At 44.5% G+C, this 25,579-nt stretch overlaps 1 protein-coding gene across 2 annotated transcripts in view; it reads right to left on the bottom strand.

Moving 5' to 3' along the window:
• Window positions 1–25,579, bottom strand: part of MTHFD1 (methylenetetrahydrofolate dehydrogenase, cyclohydrolase and formyltetrahydrofolate synthetase 1) — a 62,536-nt gene that overhangs the window by 1,319 nt on the left and 35,638 nt on the right. For both annotated transcript variants that reach the window (XM_019451570.2, XM_053889492.1), the window contains exons 13-27: window positions 24,122–24,168; window positions 23,372–23,479; window positions 23,155–23,229; window positions 19,799–19,901; window positions 15,622–15,698; window positions 14,860–15,000; window positions 12,900–12,968; window positions 12,515–12,626; window positions 12,277–12,416; window positions 9,715–9,756; window positions 7,297–7,397; window positions 6,293–6,470; window positions 3,898–4,005; window positions 2,969–3,121; window positions 250–343 (exon numbers count right to left, since the gene is read on the bottom strand). In XM_019451570.2, the coding sequence (XP_019307115.2) occupies window positions 254–343; window positions 2,969–3,121; window positions 3,898–4,005; window positions 6,293–6,470; window positions 7,297–7,397; window positions 9,715–9,756; window positions 12,277–12,416; window positions 12,515–12,626; window positions 12,900–12,968; window positions 14,860–15,000; window positions 15,622–15,698; window positions 19,799–19,901; window positions 23,155–23,229; window positions 23,372–23,479; window positions 24,122–24,168 (1,544 nt within the window). In that variant the 3' untranslated portion in view covers window positions 250–253. The remainder of the gene's footprint in view (window positions 1–249; window positions 344–2,968; window positions 3,122–3,897; window positions 4,006–6,292; window positions 6,471–7,296; window positions 7,398–9,714; window positions 9,757–12,276; window positions 12,417–12,514; window positions 12,627–12,899; window positions 12,969–14,859; window positions 15,001–15,621; window positions 15,699–19,798; window positions 19,902–23,154; window positions 23,230–23,371; window positions 23,480–24,121; window positions 24,169–25,579) is intronic.

Raw genomic sequence — 25,579 nt, 5'->3', positions numbered from 1 at the left:
TCCCTCCAGAGTTCATGAGACGGTGGCTTTCTCCCCTACACTGCCCCTGAACAAGCCACGCTCTTCGTCCAAAAATGTGTTGAGATATTTCCTTCATTGGTCACTGCAACTCTCCCCTCAGTGATGTTTGGAAAGAGAAGTTCTGAAAGTATCACAACGGGCATTTTCAGAGCGTTAGCTTGAGTCCCATAATTCATAACTGTGCCTTGTAAGGAAAAAAAAGCAAAACTCTCACAGTTAACAACTTACCTGTTTAGAACAACCCATTCACCTGTTCAGTTTCAGGGTCCAAATCAATATCATAGAAACAGGGCCGGGTGGGGAGTCCAGGCATTGTGCTCATCTAGGAGATGTGAAATAGCAGTAAAAATAAAGTGATCTTCGTTTCCACCTTCCCTTCAGATAAAAAGCCCAAGGCACAAAAACAGAATATTATTTTTACAGTTGTCAATAAAGGGGCACTCTTCTTGTTACACACCAAGTCACCGATCCTGTCATGGTCTCACAGAGAGACCAGCGAGTCTTCAGCAAGCCAACACTGGGCTTCACTACCATCTTCCACACTGACCACTGCAACAAGAAGTAGCAAGGAAGGCCTTCCACCTACATTCTCTAAGGCAGGTGTGGGGATGCTGAGGAGTCTCCTCTCCCCTCCTCAGCCCTCATAAGACCAAAGGGAGGTGCAGGGTTTGTCTGCCTTTTAATTTTGTTTTAATTTGTTTTAATAAGTCTGGGGTTGGGGTGCCCGGGTGGCTTGGTCGGTTGAGCATCCGACTTTGGCTCAGGTTATGAACTCGCGGTTCATGGGTTCGAGCCCCATATCAGGCTCTGTGCTGACAGCTTGGAGCCTGGAGCCTGCTTTGGATTCTGTGTCTCCCTCTCTCTCTGCCCCTCCCCTGCTCATGCTCTGTCTCTGTCTCAAAAATAAATATAAACAGGGGCACCTGGGTGGCTCAGTCAGTTAAGCGGCCGACTTCGGCTCAGGTCACGATCTCACGGTCTGTGAGTTTGAGCCCCGCGTCGGGCTCTGTGCTGACAGCTCAGAGCCTGGAGCCTGTTTCAGATTCTGTGTCTCCCTCTCTCTGACCCTCCCCTGTTCATGCTCTGTCTCTCCCTGTCTCAAAAATAAATAAAATGTTAAAAAAAAAAATTTTTTTTTAAATAAAAAAAAAAAAATAAATATAAACATTAAAAAAAAAAAAAAAAAAAAGTCTTGTGTTGATGCCCGTATCATTCTGCTTCAGCAGCACATTAGGAATTAGTATCCGTTAACTTGGGCCAAGACATTTCTGTACAAAATCTAAATAGTTTTACAATCACTGTTCTTAGGGGTCCAGTTTGGCCTTCTAAAACTGAGCTTGTAATGCCTATGGATTATATTTGTACTTCCTTCTTTTCTAAAGACCTGGCTTTGACAAAAATCTACCTCGTGACAAATCCTTAAGGCTTGTAAGTAAACTTTCACCTGTAACAGTATCTTGTATAATGAATATGTACAAGTTCCAAATCAGATCCAGACAGGAAAAGAGTTTAAGCTGAACTTCCACAACTTAACGATAACTTCCCAGAACATTCTCTAGGGACCTGCTATCAGTCTCTATTCTGGAACTCTGTAAGCAACTGGTGGGTGTGTGGACAAGAAGGGGGAAGGAAGGGATTGGTCCTCAGACCTAGCAGAAAAGCCTGGAGGTGACCGTGAAGATGACGGGCTTGTGCCCATTGATGCAGACATGCTACTGGCAAACTCAGGCCGGACCTGTCAGTTTCGCCTTCCCCTCGATGGCCAACCCCCTGCACGCACATCAAAAGCGAGTGCCCAGTGCAGCTCCTCCTATTCCAGCTGGCGGCTGCTGACAGTGTCTCCAGAGAGAATAACACCCGTTTCTGTGACAGTCAAGATGCCAGGCCAATGGTTTAACATTCCTATCGAAAGGTAACTTCTCTAAATCCCCAGGACCGAAGAACGTCATCACAAAGCTGAACCTCCTGCTCTCTGCAGTGGCTGAAGGGGCACCAGCTTGCCCCACGCTGAGAGCTGAGTGGAGCAGGGCACACATCTTTAATAACTTGCCCAAGGCCAAAACCAGCAGTGAAAACTGGATGTGGCTTTAAAGTTACACACTTCAGACTTACAATGCTACCTCTTACCACTTTCTTTCTATCTATCCTGAAAGAGTAACCCAGCTCCAGCAGGAGATCTGTTGGTTTCTTTTCCATTATGAATTGGCTCAGTTTACTATTTCGATCCTGTACTGCAGGTAAGGACTAGCTGCAGGTATAGGACATTGGGCGGATCAAAGGGGGAAACCTAGGCACAGGATCAGCATTAACCTGGGAAGGTCAGTGCAAACTGTGAGTGTGCCCTTCAGCACTCTCCCTCCCTTGTCAGCAAAGCTCCTTCTTTAATATGCACGAAGTCATAAGGAAGCATTTGATAATTCATCTTGAAGCAGAAATAAGCAACCTCATTTTCCAAGTCTAAAGGGTTCAATCGCATTTTAAGGGGGGAATTCTTTACTCAGAAACAAACAATTCCTTGAGTTTCAGGCATAAGCTGCAGGCCTGTCAAGATGATCAGGGAAGGTCGGAGCCTCTGTCCCTACCCCCTACCCCCCTACTGTTGGCCGGACTGAGTTAATCTGTGAAAGGTACCCAATGAATGTCAGTTGTGATGATACATTAGCACTACACAGACTATCGATTAGGCCTGTCCTGGATTCAGTCAAGGTCATACTGCCCCTGGGAAACTGATGAGAACTGTTACTCATCACAAGTAGTCATGGCTTCACCCTTGAAAGGACACCAGGATGATCCACAACAAGAGGATTAATCCTAACAGGCGCGACGCCAGCTTGCTCGTCAGCCATGGACTCTGCTCAGCTGGCACTTGCTTGATAGCTTCAGTGATCAATTTCAGACGAGAAGCACAGATGAACCACCCCCCACTCTGCCCGCAGCACTCACTTACCGTCCCCACCAAGGGGTACAGAAAACCGGCCCCGACGCTGGCACGGATGTCACGGATGGGGAGGACGAAGCCTGTGGGCACGCCCTTCTGCTCTGGGTTGTGAGACAAGGACAAGTGTGTTTTGGCCATGCAGATGGGCAGGTTCCCAAAGCCCTGGGGAGAGAAAGAAACAAAGCAGGACAAATGAAAGGTTGACAACAAAGCACATCTGGGCATCGTGATGATACGGATTCTTCAATTTACTTAAAACGTCTAATTCCTGGGGCACCTGGGTGGTTTAGTCGATTAAGCCTCTGACTTCAGCTCAGGCCATATTCTCGTGGTTCATGAGTTCAAGCCTCATGTGGGGCTCTGTGCTCACAGCCTAGCTCCTGAAGCCTGCCTCAAATTCTGTCTCCCTCTCTTTCTGTCCCTCCCCTGCTCGTACTCTGTCTCTCTCTCTCAAAAATAAATATTAAAAAAATAAAAAACAATAAAACATCTAATTTCCTTTACATACACCTCTACCTCACTGACCTCAAGCTCTGTATTCTAGACCCCCCCCCCCCACCCCCCAAAAAAAGAATCACTGTTGGGTGAGGGAGGTAAACATCCACAACCATATTCCAAAAGTGAGTATTTTATTTTCGTCCATACAACCTATTAAAAATGATAGTTTGGAGCAGATGTGAGGACACAACTGAAGGCAGGCTCTCAGTATTTGAGGAAGACACTTCCTATTTCTCCATGGCTTTTCTACGCGTTCATATACCACCTCTGGGTAGATAAAGAACTGGACCACCTAATCCAAGCTCAGTATCCAGAGGGGAGAAGACTGTCACCCAGAGAAGTGAGGCAGTGGGTGCCCAGCAGGGTGGGGAGAACTCAGGGGCTCTGACACCCAGGCTGCTCTGTAAAGAGTTAAAAGAACCAACCAACCAAACACCCACCTGTTTTGTGTAAACGTCAGCTTTGTGTTGAGCTTCGGGGAGCAATTCAATGTCATCGGCCCCGTAGATCTTCTGCGCAATGATCCTGATTTTATCCTCAACTGGAAGCTAATGCACAGGAAAGAGGGGGAGATGCCATGACTGGACACACATGATGATGCTGAACTGGGCCACAGTCTAGGTCCGAGTTCCCACAAGGGCGAGAAGATGCTTTCACATACACATACAGATACACAAATAGTTTGAGGTGCATGTGGGTTACAAACATTTTCTTTTTTAATATCAAGCTCCAGATTTTATACGTGGAAAACGTCCCACAGAGGTAAAGTTACTGTGTGTGTGTGTGTGTGTGTGCGCGCGCACACGTGTGTTATGTGTATTCAGGACCTCCCTAGGTACGTCATAAACAATACTGCTGACTACCCAAGAATAATTATTTCTTCATAAATACAAAGTAGTGTTCTAATATTGCAGATCAGACTCATGTCAAACCAGACCTGGGATACTCCTGACGAAAGACAACCAGCATCCATCCAACAACTCCCAGTTTGTTATGTGAGAGGCAGATGCTATTTTTAACATAAGGCAGTGACTGCAAACCACTGTTGCTTAGAAATAGCCATAAAAACAAAATCACCTACGTATTAAAAAAACACCCCAGTGACTTACACGACAACATGCACCGGGCGTGCTGCAGAAGGCCGTGACTTGTGTGGCACCTGAAACGAACAGTGCCAGGCACGGAGGCCAGTGGTCTCTCACCCAGTGAGAGCCTCCCCCTCCACGGGGCTGCTCCGCTGGGGAATGAAATGCAAACCGCGTTAAGGAGAGACTGCCTAGAGGAAATGGGAAGGAAAGCTCCTTGGATGAGCAAAGTACTAAAATTAGGCAATAACCTGACTATGCTCCCTGACAACTAAGGCTAACAGGACACATCGGGCGAATGTTGTTTTCTGAAAGGAGCAATAATCTATAAAGATAAAAATTTCCTTTGGAGCTACACAGTGCCAATGTAAGGAGAGGCTTTATATAATGGACAAAAATAAGAGGACTATTCAATCACGGTTGTATACAGACGCGACAGAGATCGCTTTCCCATGTGTCTTATCATTGGAGCTTTATAAATGCTGAGGCACATTCAGAGCTTCTGAAGTGAAAGTACTTTCATTGAGGGGTGACTGAAGGCTAACAGATGCTAAATAAGACAAAAAGCGGCAGATTCCAGTTTATCAGAACAGAGAAAATTCCAAGTAGAAACGAGTGATAAAGTCTTTATCACTCAACTTCTTCTGGGCCTCCTGCTGATCTTCAAGGACTGGGGGTTCCTAACTCAGGTACTAAGGATGGAGCTTAGAGAGAGGCCCTATAAATGCTTTCTTTGCATGTGTGTACAGATTGGCATTTACGGCATTTCCTGAAGATATGATTGGTTGAACAGATTTTCAAACCAGTCTATAAAACTAAAGCCTAATGGGAAAATGTCAATGTCAATAGGACAATGTCAATGAAATGTCAGTGTATTTTACCTGCAAAGGGCAAACAGAAACAAGAGAATGTTAAAAACTCAAGAATACTTGGGTTTCTTCCCTCTACCTTTTTATGGCTATTTTTGAAAGTCTATGACTATATTTTAAAAACCAAGCCAGAACCAGCCTGGAAAATACAAGCAGAATTAACTACCACATCCATCCCATGTTCCTAACAAAGTTTCCAGTTGTCGTGAGCATGCTGCTTAATGTCTAATCACATCCTGAAATACACGGACAGATAGCTGAAAATAAAACACAACCCTACTATAAGAACAACGTTTCCCTGAACTCACTTTATCGCATCACAGAATAAGCAGTTACTCAGTGATGAAAAGAATACTAAAACCTGCCGGGATGCTTTGGCTTTGCACTAGAGCTTCTCTGCACGTGAGGCAGCCCCAAACCAGGAGGTGAGCTTGGGAGCACGCAGCTTTCCCCTGGTACTGGGAAGTGGTCAAAAAGCTTTTCTGAGCATGATGGAGCTCCCTGCCGATTTGCAACAACATGGCTGGTGCCTTGGGTTAAAGGCTGTAGTGAATTACACTACTGGTTCTACATTTAACCCTTTCTTCTGCCAGCAGAGAGAAGGTACCATGAGCCTTCCCAAAAGTTAGCCCGGGAGCCAACCTCCCAGAGTGTTCTTGCCTGGACCTGCTCCTCTGTAAATAAGCAGAAACATGCACTGGTAAGAAAGCTGTCTAGGGTTGAAAGCCCAGGCTGTGGTTGTGTAACTCACCTACGTGGGAATCAAACTCACAAGGCTAAAGACACTAAACACGGGCTCTAAAGAGAGGCAGCCACACAGAAACCTCACTGTGCTTTTTTTTCCTTTTTGTTTTTGTTTTGTCTTATAGCAAGTAACCCACCTTGAGGTCATAGAGGAGCTGGAAGCTGCTGGGTGCCTGAGCTGCTCTCTGGACGGCCTGAGCTAGGGCTAAGGCGCCCTTGCCCCCTTCTGCCCAGTGAGTGCATTTCACAGCATCGAAAGCCCCGTGTTCTTTGGCGAGGCGGCTGACGAGGTCCAGCTCAGCTTCTGTATCTGTCCTGTAAAGGTAGCGCTTCGTGTTAAAGCATTGATGAGAGTTAGGACAAACTCTTTTGAGCTACTCACCGATAAATGGCAACTAATCAAGTAATACTGACTGGGTTTGAATCCCGGCTCCATCAGTTACCATCTGGGTGGACTCCTGGCTAGTTATTTAATCCTTATGTGCTTTGGTTTCCATGTGGTACAATGGGACTAATCATAGCACTTATTTCATTGGGATGTCATCAGGCTTAGTTGACAAACACATGCAAAATACTTAGAACATTCCAGGCACATCACAGGAATCAATAAATACTAGCTTTTTAAAAACGTTTCCTCCCATTCTGTTGTGGTTAGGCCATTATAACAAGACCAAAGCTAGCACTACAATACCTACACAGCCTACACAAGTTGCCTCTTGCACGAACACTTCTAGCTCAATACGGTCGACTCTTTGTCAAGATAATGTCCCACCAGACCTCCTAAAATAATAGAACTCTGTAGGGCTATGACCTTCTGTTAGCACAAAAGGCCTCTAGAGAGCACAAAGAACATTTAACTTCAGGCCTATGTGTCACCCACTTCACCCAGTAGAGAAGGGGACCCATGGGAGCCAAAGCTGACCCTGGACCTTCAGTGGCAGGAGTGACGAGTTTGCTGTGGCGTCTGTGGTGTAGCTCACACCACAGGCTCTCATTATTGGCTGCTAGAACACAGGCTTAATAACCAATACCAGTAGCTGGAGAACAAAACAAAGCTAAAAGCAGTGCTATACAGTCAGCTCCAGGAGATGTTTTCTGACCATTTTCCACAGTCCCGTTGACTCCTACTCTTTGTACTTACTTGAATGCATTCACAGCCACTACCACTGGAACTCCAAACATTCTGGCATTTTCAATTTGTTTCTTTAAGTTACTGAAGCCTTTTTCAACCAGCTCCAGGTTCTGTAAAAACAACAGGAAAGGTCCATGAGGTCAGCTGCAGGTTCTCCTTAAAAGAACTCCTTGAACCAGCAGCCAGCCACTTAGTCAGAACAAGCCAAGGGCAGATCTGCTGATGCATTTCGCACACCGTGGTGAGGGGGCGCTAGGGAGCCATAACCCTGGGCCAGCCTGTAACACTGGAGTGGCGTCAGGCTCGTCTCCTGGCTCTCTTGAAAGCATGAGAGTGGGCATAGCTGCTGTCATCACACCACATCTTAATAGCATATTTGCTGTTTGCAGAGAATCAGTTGCTCTTAAGTAAATTATATTTATAGCCTTGTGTTTATAGATGTCATGTACTCATGTGGTACAATGGTACAAACTCTACTCAGCATCTTGCACAGGAGACAGAGCCTAGCACAGTGCCTGGGGTTCATTACACAGCCACCGCACGTGCCGTCAGAAAACACGAAGTGATCAGTGAGGCTTTCAAAGGTTCTAATGAGCTCAACCGTGTACCTTCACTTGGGACAAAGAAGATAGATGACACCTTTAATAACCAAATACTATGACGTTTAAAGGAAAGTCATTAAGGAAACATACCTTTAAATATGTTAAATGTTAATGGCAGCTCTACTTGCAGCCTTGGAAAACTGCAAACACAAACCTCCTTCGATGGGGGACTGTGCCAGTGAGTTATGACATACACCCTCTATTAAATACCATGCAGATGCCATGAAAAGTGAGATAATCTGCATTAACGTGGAAACTGTCAAAGATGTACTAAAGTGTGCCAAAGTTATAAAACTATGGACAGCTTCATTAATTCCACTTCTGGACAAATACAAAAAATACGTGTATATATTCATGAAATGTTTTAAATGTTGAAAAATATATACCAAACTGTTCAGGGGACTCATATTTGTGTATTATATCCTTACATTGCTTAACTTTCTTTTACAAAAAGGATGCTACCATTATAAGCTTAAAATACATTAGATATCTTTAAGATAAAAATGTAATAGTTTTACGTAAAAATACATACACTGGCTCATGAGCAAACCCAGCAGTAATAGCCCTTGGTTTGTGGATTCAATGAAAGAGCAGAAAAAGGGGGCAAGATAAAGGTAGAAAACAATTACGGTTATAAACATGACTTAGGCTTTTTTCTCCTTTAATAGTTGAAAACTAAAATTAGGATTGAGTTGATATTCTAAAGAGCACTGCTAATTCTTTACCTCTAGTCACATGGAAACCAATTAATATGTAAGACCGATTGAGAACAGTTTTTGAAAAGTAGAATTTCGTAAATGAAGACACCAGCTGGGCCAGTGAGGGGCAGTCACTCTAATTAGACACAGGAAAGGCTGTGGGGTGGCAGGAGGGCCAGAACTGTGAATTCCCCTCCTACGCGTGAATCAGACAAATGACCATAAAAGGCAAATCATAACTCAGAAGACAGGCAGACTCAAGGCACTAACAATTCTCTTCTAGCTGCTTCTGAAATACTTCATTTAGGGCTTGAACAGTGGCACTCGACTGCTTGACAACTTCAAAAGCCTCCACAAAAGGCAGAAGAATTGAATTCACAGTGGCAGCGGCTGACCTTCCCGTCTCATGCGAGGGTCTGTCTCTCACAGAACCACCCCAACAACCTCCGGGGATTTGGGTAGTAAATGATATAAAGAGGAAAAGGCTCAAGGTCACAGTTCTTCTTTGAGCTCCTCCTTGACAGCTAGAGACCAAATCAGCTTAGGGAAACTTTACCTAGAAAAATATAACCAGGATCCCGACTGCATAGTGCCCCTTTAAGGTGGATTTAAATCCGCAGAGGAAGAGACATTTCACAAAAAGTCCCTACTTGTTCCAGACTCAGATGGCATTTGGTAAGGAAGCAGCCGATGCGTTAAGGCAGTGGAAAGAAACATCATTAGACTATAGGGCAGGGTTTCTCCACCTCACCACCTCTGACATTTGGGGCCAAATGATTCTTTGCCGTGGGGCTGACCTGTGCACCACATGGTGTTTAGAGGCAGCCTTGGCCTTTACTCAGTGCCAGCAGCACTTTCTACCTGAAGTGGAAACAACCAAAAATAGGTCTCTAGACATTGCCAAATGTCCCCCGGGGGGCAAAACTGCTCCCGATGGAGAACCAACCACTGGTTTCACTAGAAGCACTTCTTCCCTACTTTATTCGATAAGATTCTTCAGCACACAGCAGGCCTCTTAGTGCCCCTGTCCACAGGAGCCATACCCACCCCCCTCATTTCCAAACAGGCTGAGAGACGCTGATTCTGCGTACTCTCTAGGACAAGTGGTTAGAAATGACTGAAGTTACCTCCTCTATGTAAGCCTTGGGAAGAGGCAGTCCAGCAGTAACCTGAAAGGAAAGCAGGCAAAGTCAGAGGCATTTTCTACTTACAATCCGGTTTTAGCTTAAAATGATGCCTTGCCATGTGTAAAAGGCCAGAAGCTGCATACTGGCAGGGGAGGGGTAGTTTACAGCAGGATAAGGTTGTTTCCTGTCCAAGGGATTTAGGGCATATGACCAACAACAAAAATGTCTGGTTTGAGCATTGTGGGAAACCTCTATGGCCTGAATGAGGGACGTGAGGGCAGATCTGTGAAGGCGGTGTGGAAAGGGATGTGTTCTAGGCAAGGGGCATAACCTCAGTGAGCAAAGCACATAGCAGTGGGGGCGGAAGTAAAGGTGCACGTATGGAAAAAGGCAGTGGTCAGAAAGGCCACCCTGAATGTCCCCCAGAGGAGTCTATGACAGGCCCTGCAATGGGCTCCTGACCTGGCCCACAGAGCCAACGCGCAAGTTTGTGGGGCTGAACTAGGGAGCATGAGCAATAAAACAGGAGGGACACAGCCCAGGATTTTCTCCCTCCATCAGAGTATATTTCAAGGTGTCAGAATACTTAAGTGGTGAGTTCACTGTCACGGAGGTGGCCGGTGGCTTGGCTTCTGCCGCATCCACAGGGACGAGCACTGAGGTAAAGGTGCTCATCCCAGGGACTCCACTGTGGACAATGGGCGTGCCTTACAAGGCTTCAGCCACCCAGCGTGGTCCACTCCCATTCCTCTGTCTCCAAAGGGGGCCAGAGAGGCGGGGCGGCAAGCAGGGACCTGAGCCGCCGTGTTCTGGGGCTGACATGTAGCTCCATGAGGGACTGTGAGCAGCATGTCTGGCTCCTTGACAGAAGTGAGGCTACGTACGAGGCTCTCCTCTCACTGTTGCCTGAGTTAAGTGTCTGGCATTATGTTTCAGACCGTGAGGGCAGGAGGAAAGAAGGTGCAATGGTGTGAGGGGCGCAAGAGGAAAACATGTTGGTTATAACTGGGAAAAGGAGTCCAACCTACATTCGTGGGCTAGGAGTGCTTTTGGTACCTGGGGGACCAGTGACACTGGAGAGGTGTCCTGGGGTTGCGTTATGGCAGTGGTTCTCACAGAGTGGTCTGGGGACCGAATCCTTTCACAGGGCCATGAGGTCACGACTATTTCCATAGTAACTCTAAAATATCACGGCCCTTTTCACACTCATTCTCTCACTGAGTGTACAATGGACTTTTGCAAAGAATATGTGACATGTGCTAACACAACTGATTCCGTGCAGAACATGAAAATCCAGTAGTTTTCAATTAGGTCAGATACTGAAGAGACCTGAAAACTGTACGATTCTTACATTTTGTTTGGGGAAATGTAAGAACTTTTCATGAAAAAAAAATTGTTTTTGTTAAAATGTAACTCATCTTCAATTCCCAATATAGTCAATACCGATATAACTACCGAAACAAAAGTTCTTTCAGCGCCTCAAGAATTTTAAATGTAAAGAAGTTCTGAGACTAAAATGCTTGAGAACTGCTGTATGATAGCTACACGAAGAACACTGATTTTAGGGGCGCCCGGGGCGGGGGGGGGGGGGGGGGGGCGGGTTCAGTCAGTTAAGCGTCTGACTTCAGCTCAGGCCATGATCTCCCAGTTCGTGGATTTGAGCCCCGCGGCAGGCTCTGTGCTGACAGCCTGGAGCCTGCTACGGATTCTGTGTCGCCCTCTCTCTGCCTCTCCCCCACCCACACTCTGTCTCTCTCAAAAGGAATAAACATTTAAACAAACAAACAAACAAACAAACAAACAAAGAAAAGAAACACCGACTTTAAGAGAGGGGGCTCTTATTTCTCAAGTTGTAAGACCAGCTTCTAGAATTTAAGAAGGCTAGGAATTTAATACTTCTTCAAGTAATTTCTGAAAACTAGCACACTGTCTTCATGTACGTGTGCTAAAGAAAAGGTATTAAAATAATAGGATAAAAAAGTGTAATTTCTAACCAGTAGGAATTCAGGAACACACAAAGTTCAAGTTGGAGTTGAAGATAAGCTAGTCCTAACCTAGTTTCTCTCTGTTACCCGGAGGCAGTCCAGGGCAGACCTACCTTTCTCCTCCCCTTCTCTCCTACTCCGTGCTAGTCCCACCCAGCATGTGCCTTTCAAGAAGGCCCTGACCTCTGTCTCAGCTTAATGGTTTGCTTGGCTGGCTGCCAGCGTCACTATTTAGAGGGAAAATGGGACTCATTTAAAAACAGTCTAAACATAAAGGGGCTTTTTGTGGATATAGCCAAGCCCATGTCCTTGGAGGGGCTTAGATATTATCAGATGGCTCCCTCAGAAGACAGGCCGCGAAGCCCATTTCCACCATCTGTAAATGCCAAGAGCCGCCAGTGCCTATGAGTGATAAGGCGGCCAGTACGAGAGCCGTCTGAACACCTCTTGCTTTGGGCACCTCTTAGTCATGAGAATATGAGCAGCTTCATGAAGAAACAGGCACAGGTCATCCCAAGTTCCTCCTAGCCTTCAGAACATTCCTGACAATCAGATCCTTCCAACTCTTGGTCCTCACCGTCGGGCCGCCCCCGTGCATTTTAAGAGCCCTGACAGTGGCAACAAGCACCACCACGTGAGGGCGGAGACCAGAATACCGGCATTTGATGTTAAAAAATTTTTCCATTCCAATGTCGGCTCCAAATCCTGCTTCAGTCACTGTAAGTAAGGAGAAAAGCAACTGTAAAAAGGCCATCCCGACTCCTTTGATATTAAAAGGAAAACAGTTGATCCACCGATTTTGCAAAAATACTCACCCACAAACCCTTCAGGGCCAACAAGCTTGAGTGCGATCCGGTCTGCAATGATAGAGGAATTCCCATGTGCAATGTTGGCAAACGGTCCAGCATGAACAAATACCGGAGTGCCCTATGGAAATCAAGACATCGTGAGCAGTGCTGCCAACATGGTCAAGGGGACGAAAGTCAGTTGGAATCCGAAAGATAAAGACTTCCCAGAAGAAAAATACAAAGCCCCCTCTTTTCTATTTCAGCAGCATCCCGATCACAACAGTGAGGAAGAATGGGAAGAGAGACACGGGCAGGTACAGAACTCCCTGACTCCCCAAGAGAAGTGTGATTTAGAACCGCTCTGCTCTGACACGGAAGACTGGTCTGGGAAGGCGGTGGTCACTCTGCTCACCTCTAACGTCTGCATGAGATTGGGCTTGATTGCATCCTTCATAAGCACTGTCAATGCACCACTCACCCCCTACAAAACAAAGGCATGGAGCATTGCTTCCGACCCGCAAGAAACCCCAACCTTTTCAAACCAAAACTCAACATTCTCAGGTCTTCCTTTTTTAGCCACTGTGCACCAATCCGTACTTTCACCTGAGCTGTACCATCCATTTACTTATTTTTTTCTGGATATACTATGAAGTTATCACTTATTTTAAGCAGAGATAACACACAGAATGAAAATGACATTCACGTGGAATTTGTGCAAAACATGGAACTCTGGAAACAAGCATCTCAATCAAGCTCTGTTGCTGACTGATGAGGGGAGTCCATTTTATACTGGTTTATAGCACAGAAATGCTAGCTCTTAGAGAACTGAGTTATTTGTAACTTTGATGTCTGGGCAGAAATGGCTAAAAACCAAATTCAGTGTGTGTTTCCCAAAGCTGAAACTGAAAATTTACCCAGGAGTTCAATACAAACTCTTAAAATCTGGTCTCTCTTTGAAACCATCCAACCATAGTTGAACGAACTGGTAACGAAGTAAGAAAGAGCTATGGATCCCACCCATGTTCAATTTTTGGGAGTTTCCAAGTTTCTGGTTTGGGTGTAAAACTTTATTAAAAAAATTTCTGGGAGGGCACCTGGGTGGCTCAGTCAGTTAAGCATCTGACTTCTGCTCAGGTCATGATCTCATGGTTTCTGAGTTCAAGCCCCGTATCAGGTTCTGTGCTAACAGCACAGAGCCTGGAGCCTGCTTCGGATTCTGTGTCTTCCTCTCTCTCTGTCCCTTCCATTCTCTCTCTCCCTCTCTCTCAAAAATAATAAATAAACCTTAAAAAAAACATTAAGGGGTGCCTGGGTGGCTCAGTCGGATAAAACGTCCGACTTCAGCTCAGGTCACGATCCTGCGGTCCATGAGTTCGAGCCCCGCGTCGGGCTCTGGGCTGATGGCTCAGAGCCTGGAGCCTGCTTCCGATTCTGTGTCTCCCTCTCTCTCTGCCCCTCCCGCATTCATGCTCTGTCTCTCTCTGTCTCAAAAATAAATAAACGTTAAAAAAAATTGAAAAAAAATTTAAAAAAAAATTTTTAACGTTTATTTTTGAGAGAGACAGTGTGAGCAGGGGCGGGGGGTGGGGGGCAGAAAGAGAGGGAGACACAGAACCTGAAGCAGGCTCCAGGCTCTGAGCTGTCAGCACGGAGCCCGACACGGGGCTCGAACTCACAAACTGTGAGATCATGACCCGAACCGAAGTCGGACTCTTAACCGACTGAGCCACCCAGCCACCTCTGGGTGTAAACTTTAAAATGATTTTTCTTACACATATTGGCTGTGAAAACAGAAACTTAGTATTTCCCCTTTTCTGAATTCAACTGACAGACTGCTAATCACAGGCTGAACATTTTGGTGTATATGAACACAAACAGGCTTTCAAAAAATTAATCTGTAAGATTCTCTCATTTCAAACCTCTTATTACCACCCAGTTCAGAAATAACCCTGAAGTGCAGAAGTAGCCTAGGGGGACCATCAGATAAACCACTAATAAGTTGTTCCCAATGTGCTTGTTAGCATGGACATGGCGGTCAGCGAGCCTCGTGACAAGAGGCCTCTCTGCAGGGAGAGGCCAGGTGTGGCTCCAAGCTCAGCTACTAAGGACCTCACTGGGACACTGGCTGTTCTCTGAAAACTGAAATTATACATCCGCTTTTAGGAATACTCACAGGTTCAAGGTGTTGCTCAAACCATCGGAAACCTGTGGTCTATGACTGGAGCATACCACCCGTTACTCGCTACGAAGTACTGTTTATAAATTTCGAATTCTCTTACAAGCAGGAAAGTCACAGTGAATTCATCAGTAACTGCTGAGATACGCTAACAGACACAGGCGTGTCACTGAGCTTGCAGCAGCCGGGTACCCACCAGATCTTCGGTACTGATGGGCTCCCCCTTCTTGCTGGATGCCACCACCATTTTGCTCAGTCTCTCCCTCATGTCTTCTAGTGAACTGGTGAGAGCCAGGACAGCCATGATTTCACTGGCCACAGAGATATCAAACTGGGCCTGTCGGCAGGGAAAAGACACGACACATAACACTGCGTCCAACCAGAAGACTGGATCGCGAAAGCAATCCCTGTTTGCATCCAAGCCTTAAACAAATACCTTAAAAGGACAGAATGACAAAGTAGTGCACAAAGAACTTAACGAAAATAATTCTCCAAGAGCAAAAATGTGCAATCAATTATTCCAAGACCTTGAGTAGTTAATTTTTAAAAATAAATGCTCCAGTAGGAAAAAAATAAGCTCCGTTGAAGGCAGCCTTCAAGTGGTGATGGTTTCCCTAACCCACAAGGAAACGACACAGAAGCTCTTACATCGAAGAAACATCATAAATGGCCACAAAAAAAGAGGCAGTTTGAATAAATCACGTACGAGGATATTCACTGGGGGCTTCCACCTCCAGGAAAAAATACTGGGGGGAAAACACACAGGTGACACATGGGATTTATTGCGAAAGCCGTCAGGAGTGCTCGTTACCACACACCTACTCACTTCCATTTTAAAAAGGAGAAGGCAGAACAACACCTGGCAGGATCAATCGTACGGGAGAGGACGGAGGAGGACAGAAGCAGCAAGGATCTGGTTCACAAGAACGAATTTACTGAGAAATGAACAAATAGCTACCGTCCGTGTGTGCCCTTTCTCTGTTGGAGACTGTCCAATTGTGATCTTCCTCAGGAATCTATCATTGGTGTCCAATACTACAGTAGAAAGAGAAGATACAGAACAGCCTTCAGTACAAGCACAGTAAGTTAACCCAACAGCCTTACAAGTCCAACTCAACGACAGTCTACCAAAATTTGACTTCAAAGCTGATGGCGAAGCTAGAATATGGGTTGAAGTTCAGAAATGATGCTCACAAACTATAAACGAACAGGGAATTATTTTAAAAGAAGGAGGGGCGCCTGGGTGACTCAGTCGGTTGAGCATCCAACTTCAGCTCAGGTCATAATCTTGCAATTCACATAGGGCTCTGTGCTGACAGCTCAGAGCCTGGAGCCTGTTTCAGATTCTGTGTCTCCCTTTCTCTCTGACCCTCCCCCGTTCACGCTCTGTCTCTCCCTGTCTCAAAAATAAATAAATGTTTAAAAAAACAAAAATTTTTTTAAATGTTAATTTTTGAGAGAGAGCAGGCAAGCAGGGGAGGGGCAGAGAGAGGGGGAGACAGAGGATCTGAAGCTGACAGCGCAGAGCCCGACATGGGGCTCCAACCCATGACCTGAGCCGAAGCCAGATGCTTATCCAACTGAGCCACCCAGGTGCCCCTTATTTTATTTTTAAAAATATGTATATTTTTAATTTTAGAGAGAGACAATGCAAGCAGGGGAAGAGGGGGGCAGGGAGAGAGAGAGAAAATCTCAAGCAGGCTACACACTCAGTGTGGAGCCCGATGCAGGACTTGATCCCACCGGCCTGGGATGGCGACCTGAGCCAAAATCAAGACTCAGATGCTCAACCAAATGAACCACCCATGCACCCCTAAGAGACTTCATTTTTAAGTGATGCCCCCAATTTGGGACTTGAACTCACAACCCCAGGTCAAGAGTCATATGCTCAACCGACGAAGCTGGCCAAGGCACCCCTAAAGAAGGATATACATTTTTAAAGTTTATTCATTTATTTTTGAGGGGGCCAGTACACAGAGAGAGGGAGACAGTAACTCCCAAGCAGGCTCTAGGCTGTCAGATGCAGGGCTCGGACCCACAAACCACGAGACCATGACTGAGCTGAAATCAAGAGTCGGACATTCAACAAACTGAGCCACCTAGGTGCCCCAAAGAAGGATATTTTTAAAGAAACAGAGTGACTTGGTTTTATTCTGTCTAGAGAATTCAAACAATTAACTACAAATCTGGCATCTATTTTAAAACCCATTACACGTAAAAAGAAAACCAGAGCTGGCCAGTTTTTTAAAAGGCCAAGGTTATTGTTCTGTGGGGTGTCACTGACCTTACACCATCCTGACACACAAGAGCCACAAATGCAGGGCAAGGCAAATGCTTTCTGAAGCATGCTAGGTACAGGCTTACTCTTTCCTTTAGCACACTTGGAAGAAATAATTTCCATTCTGATGACAGAATACGTATCCAATTGTATACCCCTGGAAAACATGGCAAAGATCAACTAGCTAACTAATCTTAATTCCACCTTCCAGGACTAATTACTGTTAACATTTTGGTGTATTACCAATTTTGTTTTTTGTATGACGTGCCAAACAATAATGAAACACACAATGAACAAGAAACCAGTTCATACTCTAAACGGGTCAAGGGTGGGAGGGAGGGGAGGGTGGGTGATGGGTATTGAGGAGGGCACCTTTTGGGATGAGCACTGGGTGTTGTATGGAAACCAATTTGACAGTAAATTTCATATATTAAAAAAAATAATAATAAATAAGTAAGTAAGTAAATAAATAAATAAATAAATAAACGGGTCAAACAGGAGAGACATTTTTAAGGCCCTTGATTACATGTGAAATTATTTTCCATAAAGACTGTAATAATTTAAACCCCCGGGGTGCCTGCGCAGCTAAGTCGGTTAAGTGTCCGACTTTGGCTAAGGTCATGATCGTGCGATTTGTGAGTTCAAGCCCCAGCTCTGTGCTGACAGCTTGGGGCCTGCAGCCTGCTTCAGAGTCTGTGTCTACCTCTCTCTCTGCCCCCTCTCCCCCTCACGCTCTGTTTCTCTTTCTCAAAAATAAACATTAAAAAAAAAATTTTTTTTTAAATGTAAACCCCAAAAGCAGGGTCTTGCACAATGCATAACAATGCATGTACACACACACACACACACACACACACACACACCACTTGGTAAGTGAAGGATGTAATGGGCTGTTGGAGCCTACTCTTATTTTCAAAAACTATGTCAAGTTCTTTGTATTTGATTTCTCTCTATAAAATAGCCAGTCAATAGGTATGATCCATTTTTTTCCTTGTCTGCTTCTACTTTCTTAGGAAGCATGAATTAGACATAAAGCAAAGGAAAAGGGAATGAGATACTAAATTTTCAAAATGGATCTTTACCTTATTCCTCATAAAATATTATACCATCTGTCAATGAAAGCAAAGGAAAAGGTATACCAATGTGATTTTAGATACTAAAGAAGTCATCTTTAAAATGCCATTAACCTAGAGCACCTGGGTTGCTCAGTTGGTTGGGCGTTTGACTCTTGATTTCGGCTCAGGTCATGATCTCACAGTCTGTGAGTCAGGCCCTGCATCAGTCTCTATGCTGACAGCATGCAGTCTTGTTTGGGCTTCACTGTCTCCCTCTCTCTGCCCCTCCCTGCTCACTCTCTCTGGCTCTCTCTCTCTCTCTCTCAAAATAAATAAATAAGCTTTCAAATAAATATTAAAAAAATAAATTTAAAAGATTTTTAAAAAGGAGTACCTGGGCGGCTCAGTCGGTTAAGTGTCCGACATCAGCTCAGGTCATGATCTCACGGTCCATGAGTTCGAGCCTCTGCATCTGTGCTGACAGTTCAGAGCCTGGAGCCTGCTTTGGATTCTGTGTCTCCCTCTCTCTCTGCCCCTTCCCTCCCCACACTCTGTCTCTCTCTCTCTCTCTCTCTCAAAAATAAACCTTAAAAACAAAATTAAAAAAAATTTTTTTATAACATCTATTTATTTTTGAGAAACAGAGTGAGACAAAGCGTGAGCAGGGGAGGGGCAGAGAGGGAAGGAGACACAGAATCTGAAGCGGGCTCCAGGCTCTGAGCTGTCAGCACAGAGCCTGATTCGGGGCTTGATCCCATAGACTGTGAGATCATGACCTGAGCTGAAGTCGGACGCTCAACCAACTGAGCCGCCCAGGTGCCCCGAAAGACAAAATCTTTAAAAATGCCATTAGCGGGGCGCCTGGGTGGCGCAGTCGGTTAAGCGTCCGACTTCAGCCAGGTCACGATCTCGCGGTCCATGAGTTCGAGCCCCGCGTCAGGCTCTGGGCTGATGGCTCGGAGCCTGGAGCCTGTTTCCGATTCTGTGTCTCCCTCTCTCTCTGCCCCTCCCCCGTTCATGCTCTGTCTCTCTCCCAAAAATAAATAAAAAAAAATAATAAAAAAAATAAAAATGCCATTAGCTAGCAATAGTTACTAAGCCAATGAAAATCACAAAAACAGTGAATAAACTTGCCACTAGCTGCATTCTGCATGACTGGATAAAAATTTCTTCTTAGCAATGACACAGAATATGTAGATGCACCACATAAATAAAATTTATGTTGGTAAATTTGGTACCAAATAAAATTCTAAGCTACACCAGTTGTGCACAGAGAAAAGCAACCTACCGCCAACTGTTTAAACCTTGAAACCTACCTACTTTGTTACAAGAGTTTAATAAAATGAGGTAAAAATGAGTAGGCAACCTAGAGAGTGACAAGAAAAAGTACATCACGTGTGCCAGACAAGAGTTCTGGGAGTAAAGAATGGCATGATTCAAGAAGTGATTAAACATAATTTCTCTACTTCATGAAACCCAAACTTTTTGCATAAAAAGAAACTTGCAGAATGTTATTTCCAGTTTATGCATGAACTTCCTTATAACTACCCTCACTGCAATCAACACTGAAAAGCCAGCAAAATGTCCAACTAACTCGACGAAAGGAGGATTAATTACAGCTCATAAGGAGAGAGACTGATGGAGGTGGCCAGAAAAACAGGTCAGGCACCATCTTGGTCATGCCTTAACCATGAAAACACCAACACACAAGCTTCCGGACCTTACACTCGAATAACCCCCACAGGCAGGGAGGGACATGCAGCACAATGAAAGCCAACGGGGCGCAGACACTGCACTGGTACCTCTTTGCCAAGTTATGGTTTCTGGATCAATGTCCAATCTTGCAAATCTGTTTATCTCTTCATCGGTCAGTGTGTTAGGGTCAGTCTTTTCAATGCCCAGTCTCTGAAGAGGCAGGAAAATTAAAACATCAGTAAGACAAAACACAAGCATGATAAATTTTTTAAAAATTTATCTCCGGAGGGAGTGCCCTCTAGGAAATATAAACCACGTGATATTCTGAAGGGAAAATTAGAATCCTTAGGCCAAACCTTTATTTCTTACGCTTTCTCACACACACAGGTGTTGTTAACATGTTTATCCCTATAACTGGGCCCCAGAGGCATTTCCCTAAACCTAGCCCGAAATAAGCATAGGGGCACCTGGTTAAGCTTCTGACTTCGGCTCAGGTCATGACCTTACGGTTCATGGGTTCGTGGCCCATGTCAGGCTCTGTGCTGACAGCTCAGACCCTGGAGTCTGCTTCAGATTCTGTGTCTCCCTCTCTCTCTGCCCCTCTCCTGTGTTCTCTCTCTCTCTCTCTCAAAAAGTAAACATTAAAAAAATTTTTTTTTAAAAACACAAAAGCACAATGACCAAAAAGTGCTGTACCTAATTCACCAAGCCCAAGTGTATGAAAGGAAACACAAGGTACAAAAGCTTTCTCAAGCAGACAGTTGAGAACCCCAATTCACATGAAAAATTAGGAAGGGTAAAAATAAGTTATTAATCAGTAAAACTCTGTGTTAATCACCTTCACATGCTTTTTACACAGCACTGCATTTTTTAGTGCCTTCTTACTGTTCCAAAAGGCACAAAAAAAGTTTGTCTCTTCTTCCTCACAGAACTTGGAAATTTTATTTATTTACAGAGTATATGTATACAGGTCGCATCCTGAAATGGAAAGTGAGTATAAAATGTATTCTCCTAAAAAAACAAAAATCAAATAAAATGTGTTCTCCTTTTTTTTCCTTTTCTATTTTGTAATGTTTATTTTTGAGAGAGAGAGAAAGAAAGAGAGAGAGAAATAGGGTGCGAATAGGGGAGGGGCAGAGAGAGAGGCAGACCCAGAATCCGAAGCAGGCTCCAGGCTCTGAGCTGTCAGCACCGAGCATGACATGGGGCTCAAACCCAGGGACCCTGAGATCATGACCTGAGCCGAAGTTGGACACCTAAGTTGGACTGAGCCACCCAGGTACCCCTCCTTTTTTTTTTGCCTAATGTGTGGTAGATCTGAGTGGGCTCCAGCAAGCCCTGTTCTTCCCACAGTTCCTTTTTTTTATACTGTGAAGACTTTGTTTTAAAATCTCAGATGTGGGGCGCCTGGGTGGCTTGGTTGGTTGAGCATCCGACTTTGGCTCAGGTCATGATCTCGCAGTCTGTGGGTTCGAGCCCTGTGTCGGGCTCTGTACTGACAGCTCAGAGTGTGGAGCCTGCTTGGGACTCTCCCTCTCTCCATCTCTCTCTGCCCCCTCCCCTGCTCATGCTCTGTCTCTCTCTGTCTCAAAAATAAATATAAACATTAAAAAAAATTTTTTTTAATAAAATAAGTAAAATAAAATCTCAGATGTGTTTTCAGAGCTGGCCCTCACTGGCTCATCATAGGCCTCAGAAGCCTAGTACATGACATTGTTTACAGAAGTTAGCCCAACTCTCAGTCACTCAGCTGAGAATCTGCCACTGACACCCCACTCCGACTGGGCACACGGGGTATAGACCGTGAGCACACTTTGCCACAGAGGAGGCCTGGGGACCCAGGAGGAGACCGAGGTTCTAGCTCAAACCTGGTGGGGGGGGGGGGGGGGTGAGAGGCTACTGTGGCCTTGGGCAAGTCCCTTGATTTCAAATCCTAGAGACTTTTAAAGAATCATTTACACATTTAGTCCAGCACCTCCCCACATCTGACAGAAAGTTCCATCAGCAAAGGTAAGGTTAGACGTTGCCTGCTCTTTACATGCCTCTCAAAACATGACCCTTTTACAAAACAGAGCAATAATTAACTTACCTTACACACAGGATTTTTGGGGGTATGGAAACAAAGTAAGCTAGACATATCATAGTGTGTCTAAGTCACTTTTTCTCAAGTCCAGAAAAAAAATGCATATAAATAAATAAATAAAACATAATTGTAAAGCAAGTAGGGCAAAACATAAACGATGTAGCTCGGTAAAGGGGAGCTTCATGTACTACTCTTGCAACATCAAAATATAAAGTTGCAAAAAATTTAAAATAAATAAAACTATTGTTGCTAATAAGCAGCACATGCCATTTACTTAAGCTTACATATGCCAGGTTGTCTAAATAATATATATGTACAGGGCACCTGGGAGCCTCAGTCGGTTAAGCATCCAACTCTTGATTTTGGCTCAGGACGTGATTTCACGGTTCATGAGGTCTGTGATCACACTGACAGTGTGGAGACTCCTTGGGATTCTCTCTCTTTCTCTCTGCCCCTTCCCTGCTCACAATCTCTCTCAAAATAAATAAACATTAAAAAATATATATATACATATAATTTCTTTCATATACAAAAGTGATGAATATATTTTCAAATTTTATTTTAAAAAACCCTCTTGTGCTATCCCTTTTGGGTCACACCCTCCCCAGATCTATAACCTCTGGCACCTACTGATCTATTCTCCATCACAACAGCTTTGTCTTTTTGAGGATGCCATGTACACGGAAGCACACAGTATGCAACCTTTTGAGACTGGCTTCTTTCACTCCACATAATGCCTCTAAGAGTCATTCAAATTGTGTGTATCAATAGTTCATTCCTTTTTATTGCATAAATGTACAGGTTTGTTTATCCATTCATCCACTAAGGGACATCAGAGTTGTTTCTAAATGTTGGAGGTTATTAGTTGAACTGCTAAAAACATTCGTGTTTCTGTATGAACACAACTTAACATCTGTCTTGGATAAATACCTAGGAGTAGGATTTCTGGGTCACAGGGTACAATGTATGTTTAATGACTATATATTTGTTTTTATTTTAGAGAGGGAGGGGAGGGGCAGCGAGAATCTTCAGCAGGCTCCACACTCAGCGCAAGCCTGATGCAGGCCTCTAACTCATGAACCGTGAGATCATGACCTGAGCCGAAATCAAGAGTTGGATGCTTAACCAACCGAGCCACCTGGGTGCCCTGGAATTAACAGTCTTCTTGACTGAGGGTGGGGTGTCAGTGCTGTATGTATTCCAGGACTAACCACTTATAATTTACAGATGGATGAGAGATACCCTCCACCACCAACCTTTGTTATGTATACAATGACCGTAAGGTTACGGTTATGGATGTAACTTGATCTAAAATAGGTATCTCCTTATTAATCACCCAACTTCATACAATTATCAAAAATGAACAGGGGAAAATCTCACCCGTAATCTTCGGATCTGGATATCAGAGAACTTTCTCACTCCATTTACGGATGGTACCAAACGATTAAAGAGAGCCTTAAAGAAAAGGAGGAAAAGGGCTTTGAAGTGAGAGGAACCCCCTGCCTTGCCACCTGCATCATCAACACCCAAGGGACCAACAACATTAGTTTGGGTGCTTCAGCCCTTTCAAAAGTGCCTGTGGGCCTCAGGAGCCTACCTTGTCTGTCTGGGTTAGTTCGTGGAACATCCGGGCATCAATGGCTGCAGCCACAAGGTTGTTGGCTGCGGTGATGGCATGGATATCACCAGTGAGATGGAGATTAAACTACAAAAGAGCAGAGTCTTTTGTCAGTCTTTCACCTTCTCTGACATCTTTCCGATGATCATTGTATCGCAACCAAATCAATCCCTGTGTTAAAGCTAACAGAAACCTGACAGCAGCAGAGTTAGCAAACAAACACCCAGTACAAATCGCTCTTGAAAACATAAATTACAGACTGTGTAGCCTCACAAGAAATTGGTGTTTACCTGAAGGGACACGTCCTGTAACCACAAACCCCGTACCACCAGCATCAGGAGCAACCACGGGATACTGAGGGCACACTCCTGTCCTTTAGACTGTGAGCACCGAGGGGTTCATAAGGACAGCCCTGTGCCTGTATGCTCATACCATGCTCTCGTGTCTGGAGTTACCGCTCTGAATACACCTTGTGTTGGTCCTTCCCATTCCCATGCTTTGTTTCATCTCTTGCTTAAAAATTATTATTCCCAGTGAAAGCCAGACCTTGAAGTCCTTGTCACGTGAAAAAAACTAAGCTGTCTCACAAGCCTGCATATTAAGATGTTTTCCCCTTTCTGATTAAAAAGAAGTCATTTGTCCACTAAGAACTCTGCACAAAAAAAGTTAATCTCTGTAAGAAAAACTATAAATAAAGGTCCAAATGAAACCAAATTCCAGGCACTTTACCTCTTCCATGGGAATGACCTGGGAGTAGCCACCTCCTGCAGCGCCACCTACAGGGCAGGCCAAGGGTGAGGACTCAGGTTAAGTGTGTTTCTCCACCACTTGCAAATCAAATAAAAGCAAATTGGTTTTCGTCGCTGCTACGCACATGATCTATTTACTTTTTTCAACCATTTGGACAGCTTTGACCAAGTGTTTTCTAATTTTCTTTTACCAGTCTAAAACACTTGATCTCACTCATGCTGAATAGTCTCCGTTGAAATCTGACTCTAAATGACAAAACCATGAACACATACATACCTACTCATTATCTTTAGAGACAGGTTCCCCATGATTCCTAACATTTGTTAAAAGACCCAGCCTACAGTTACATAAAGGCAACTCTGCTCAATTTCGTACTCTCATAAATGCTACGCTGGCATTTTAAAAAAAGGAATGTTTAAAATATACACGCCAAACACAAACACAGAGACTGTACTTCTTCCTAAATAGGAGACACATGTTAGAAAACAGCTTAACTGCTAGCTTTTGCTGGTCTGTTTGGATTATTAACAAAAGACCAGTCAAAAATGTTCTGGTTATCAGTGAGACAAATGTCAATTTGAGGTTTAGATTTTGTGGGTTTTTTGTGAGGCAGAGACCACGCGATGAAAATGGGGCAATTAGTGATAAGAGGAAAAGCAGAATACTGGGTTCAATAAGCAGTGCAAGGGAACAGTTCATTCTGAAGTGGAAAGACGGTTGGTAAGACAAGCTCAGAGTGTACTGAGTCGGGACATTTATAAAATATATTACTACAGGCAGAAGAGCAAAGGTGTGCCCTGTGCAGCAGTCTCTAGAACAAGCAGAATATGTGATGCTCTCACCGAGCACATGAGAACGCTAACTCTATGAACTTACGATTAATGAAAATACTTTAAATGAAAAGAGCATGTTTGCAGTACCACAGCTACCAAAAACGAAAGGTGGAGAGTGAATAGTGACGTCATGTTTTTGTGGAATCAGAAGAAACCCTGTGGGGGCAGTGCTGTTAAAGGGTCTGAAACTGACATGGCACCCACCCTGGCACTTGACAAAGTTACTCTGGGAGTCCCAGCCACTGCTGCTGACAACTGGTGGCAGCGGTAACTATCTCATATTAGAAGAGAAAATGCATACGCTGCGTAGCATAAAACACAGCGCAAAGCATATACTCAGTAACAGTAGGCTTTTCTTATTCCCAACAGGCTGAGACAGCTGTAGGGTGTCTTTGTTTCTAGAAAGCCAGCATGATGATCAGTACCTACGATTACCTTTATTGTTACTGTGACAGTTGACTATTAGTCATAGAAAAGCACCTCTCGCTACATTATTACCCATCCCAGGGAACCCCTGTGCAGTGTCAAATAGTGACAGCAAGAGCTGGGATGATCTGATGAAAAGCCTTCACCAAAAGCATCACAATAGGGGCTGCACCACGAG

This window comes from Panthera pardus, unplaced genomic scaffold, assembly GCF_024362965.1.
Source record: "Panthera pardus isolate Hobbes unplaced genomic scaffold, ASM2436296v1 HiC_scaffold_24, whole genome shotgun sequence".
Classification (NCBI taxonomy): domain Eukaryota; kingdom Metazoa; phylum Chordata; class Mammalia; order Carnivora; family Felidae; genus Panthera; species Panthera pardus.
The sequence above is the reverse complement of the archived record's forward strand: the minus strand, read 5'-3'. Positions and strand labels throughout refer to the sequence as shown.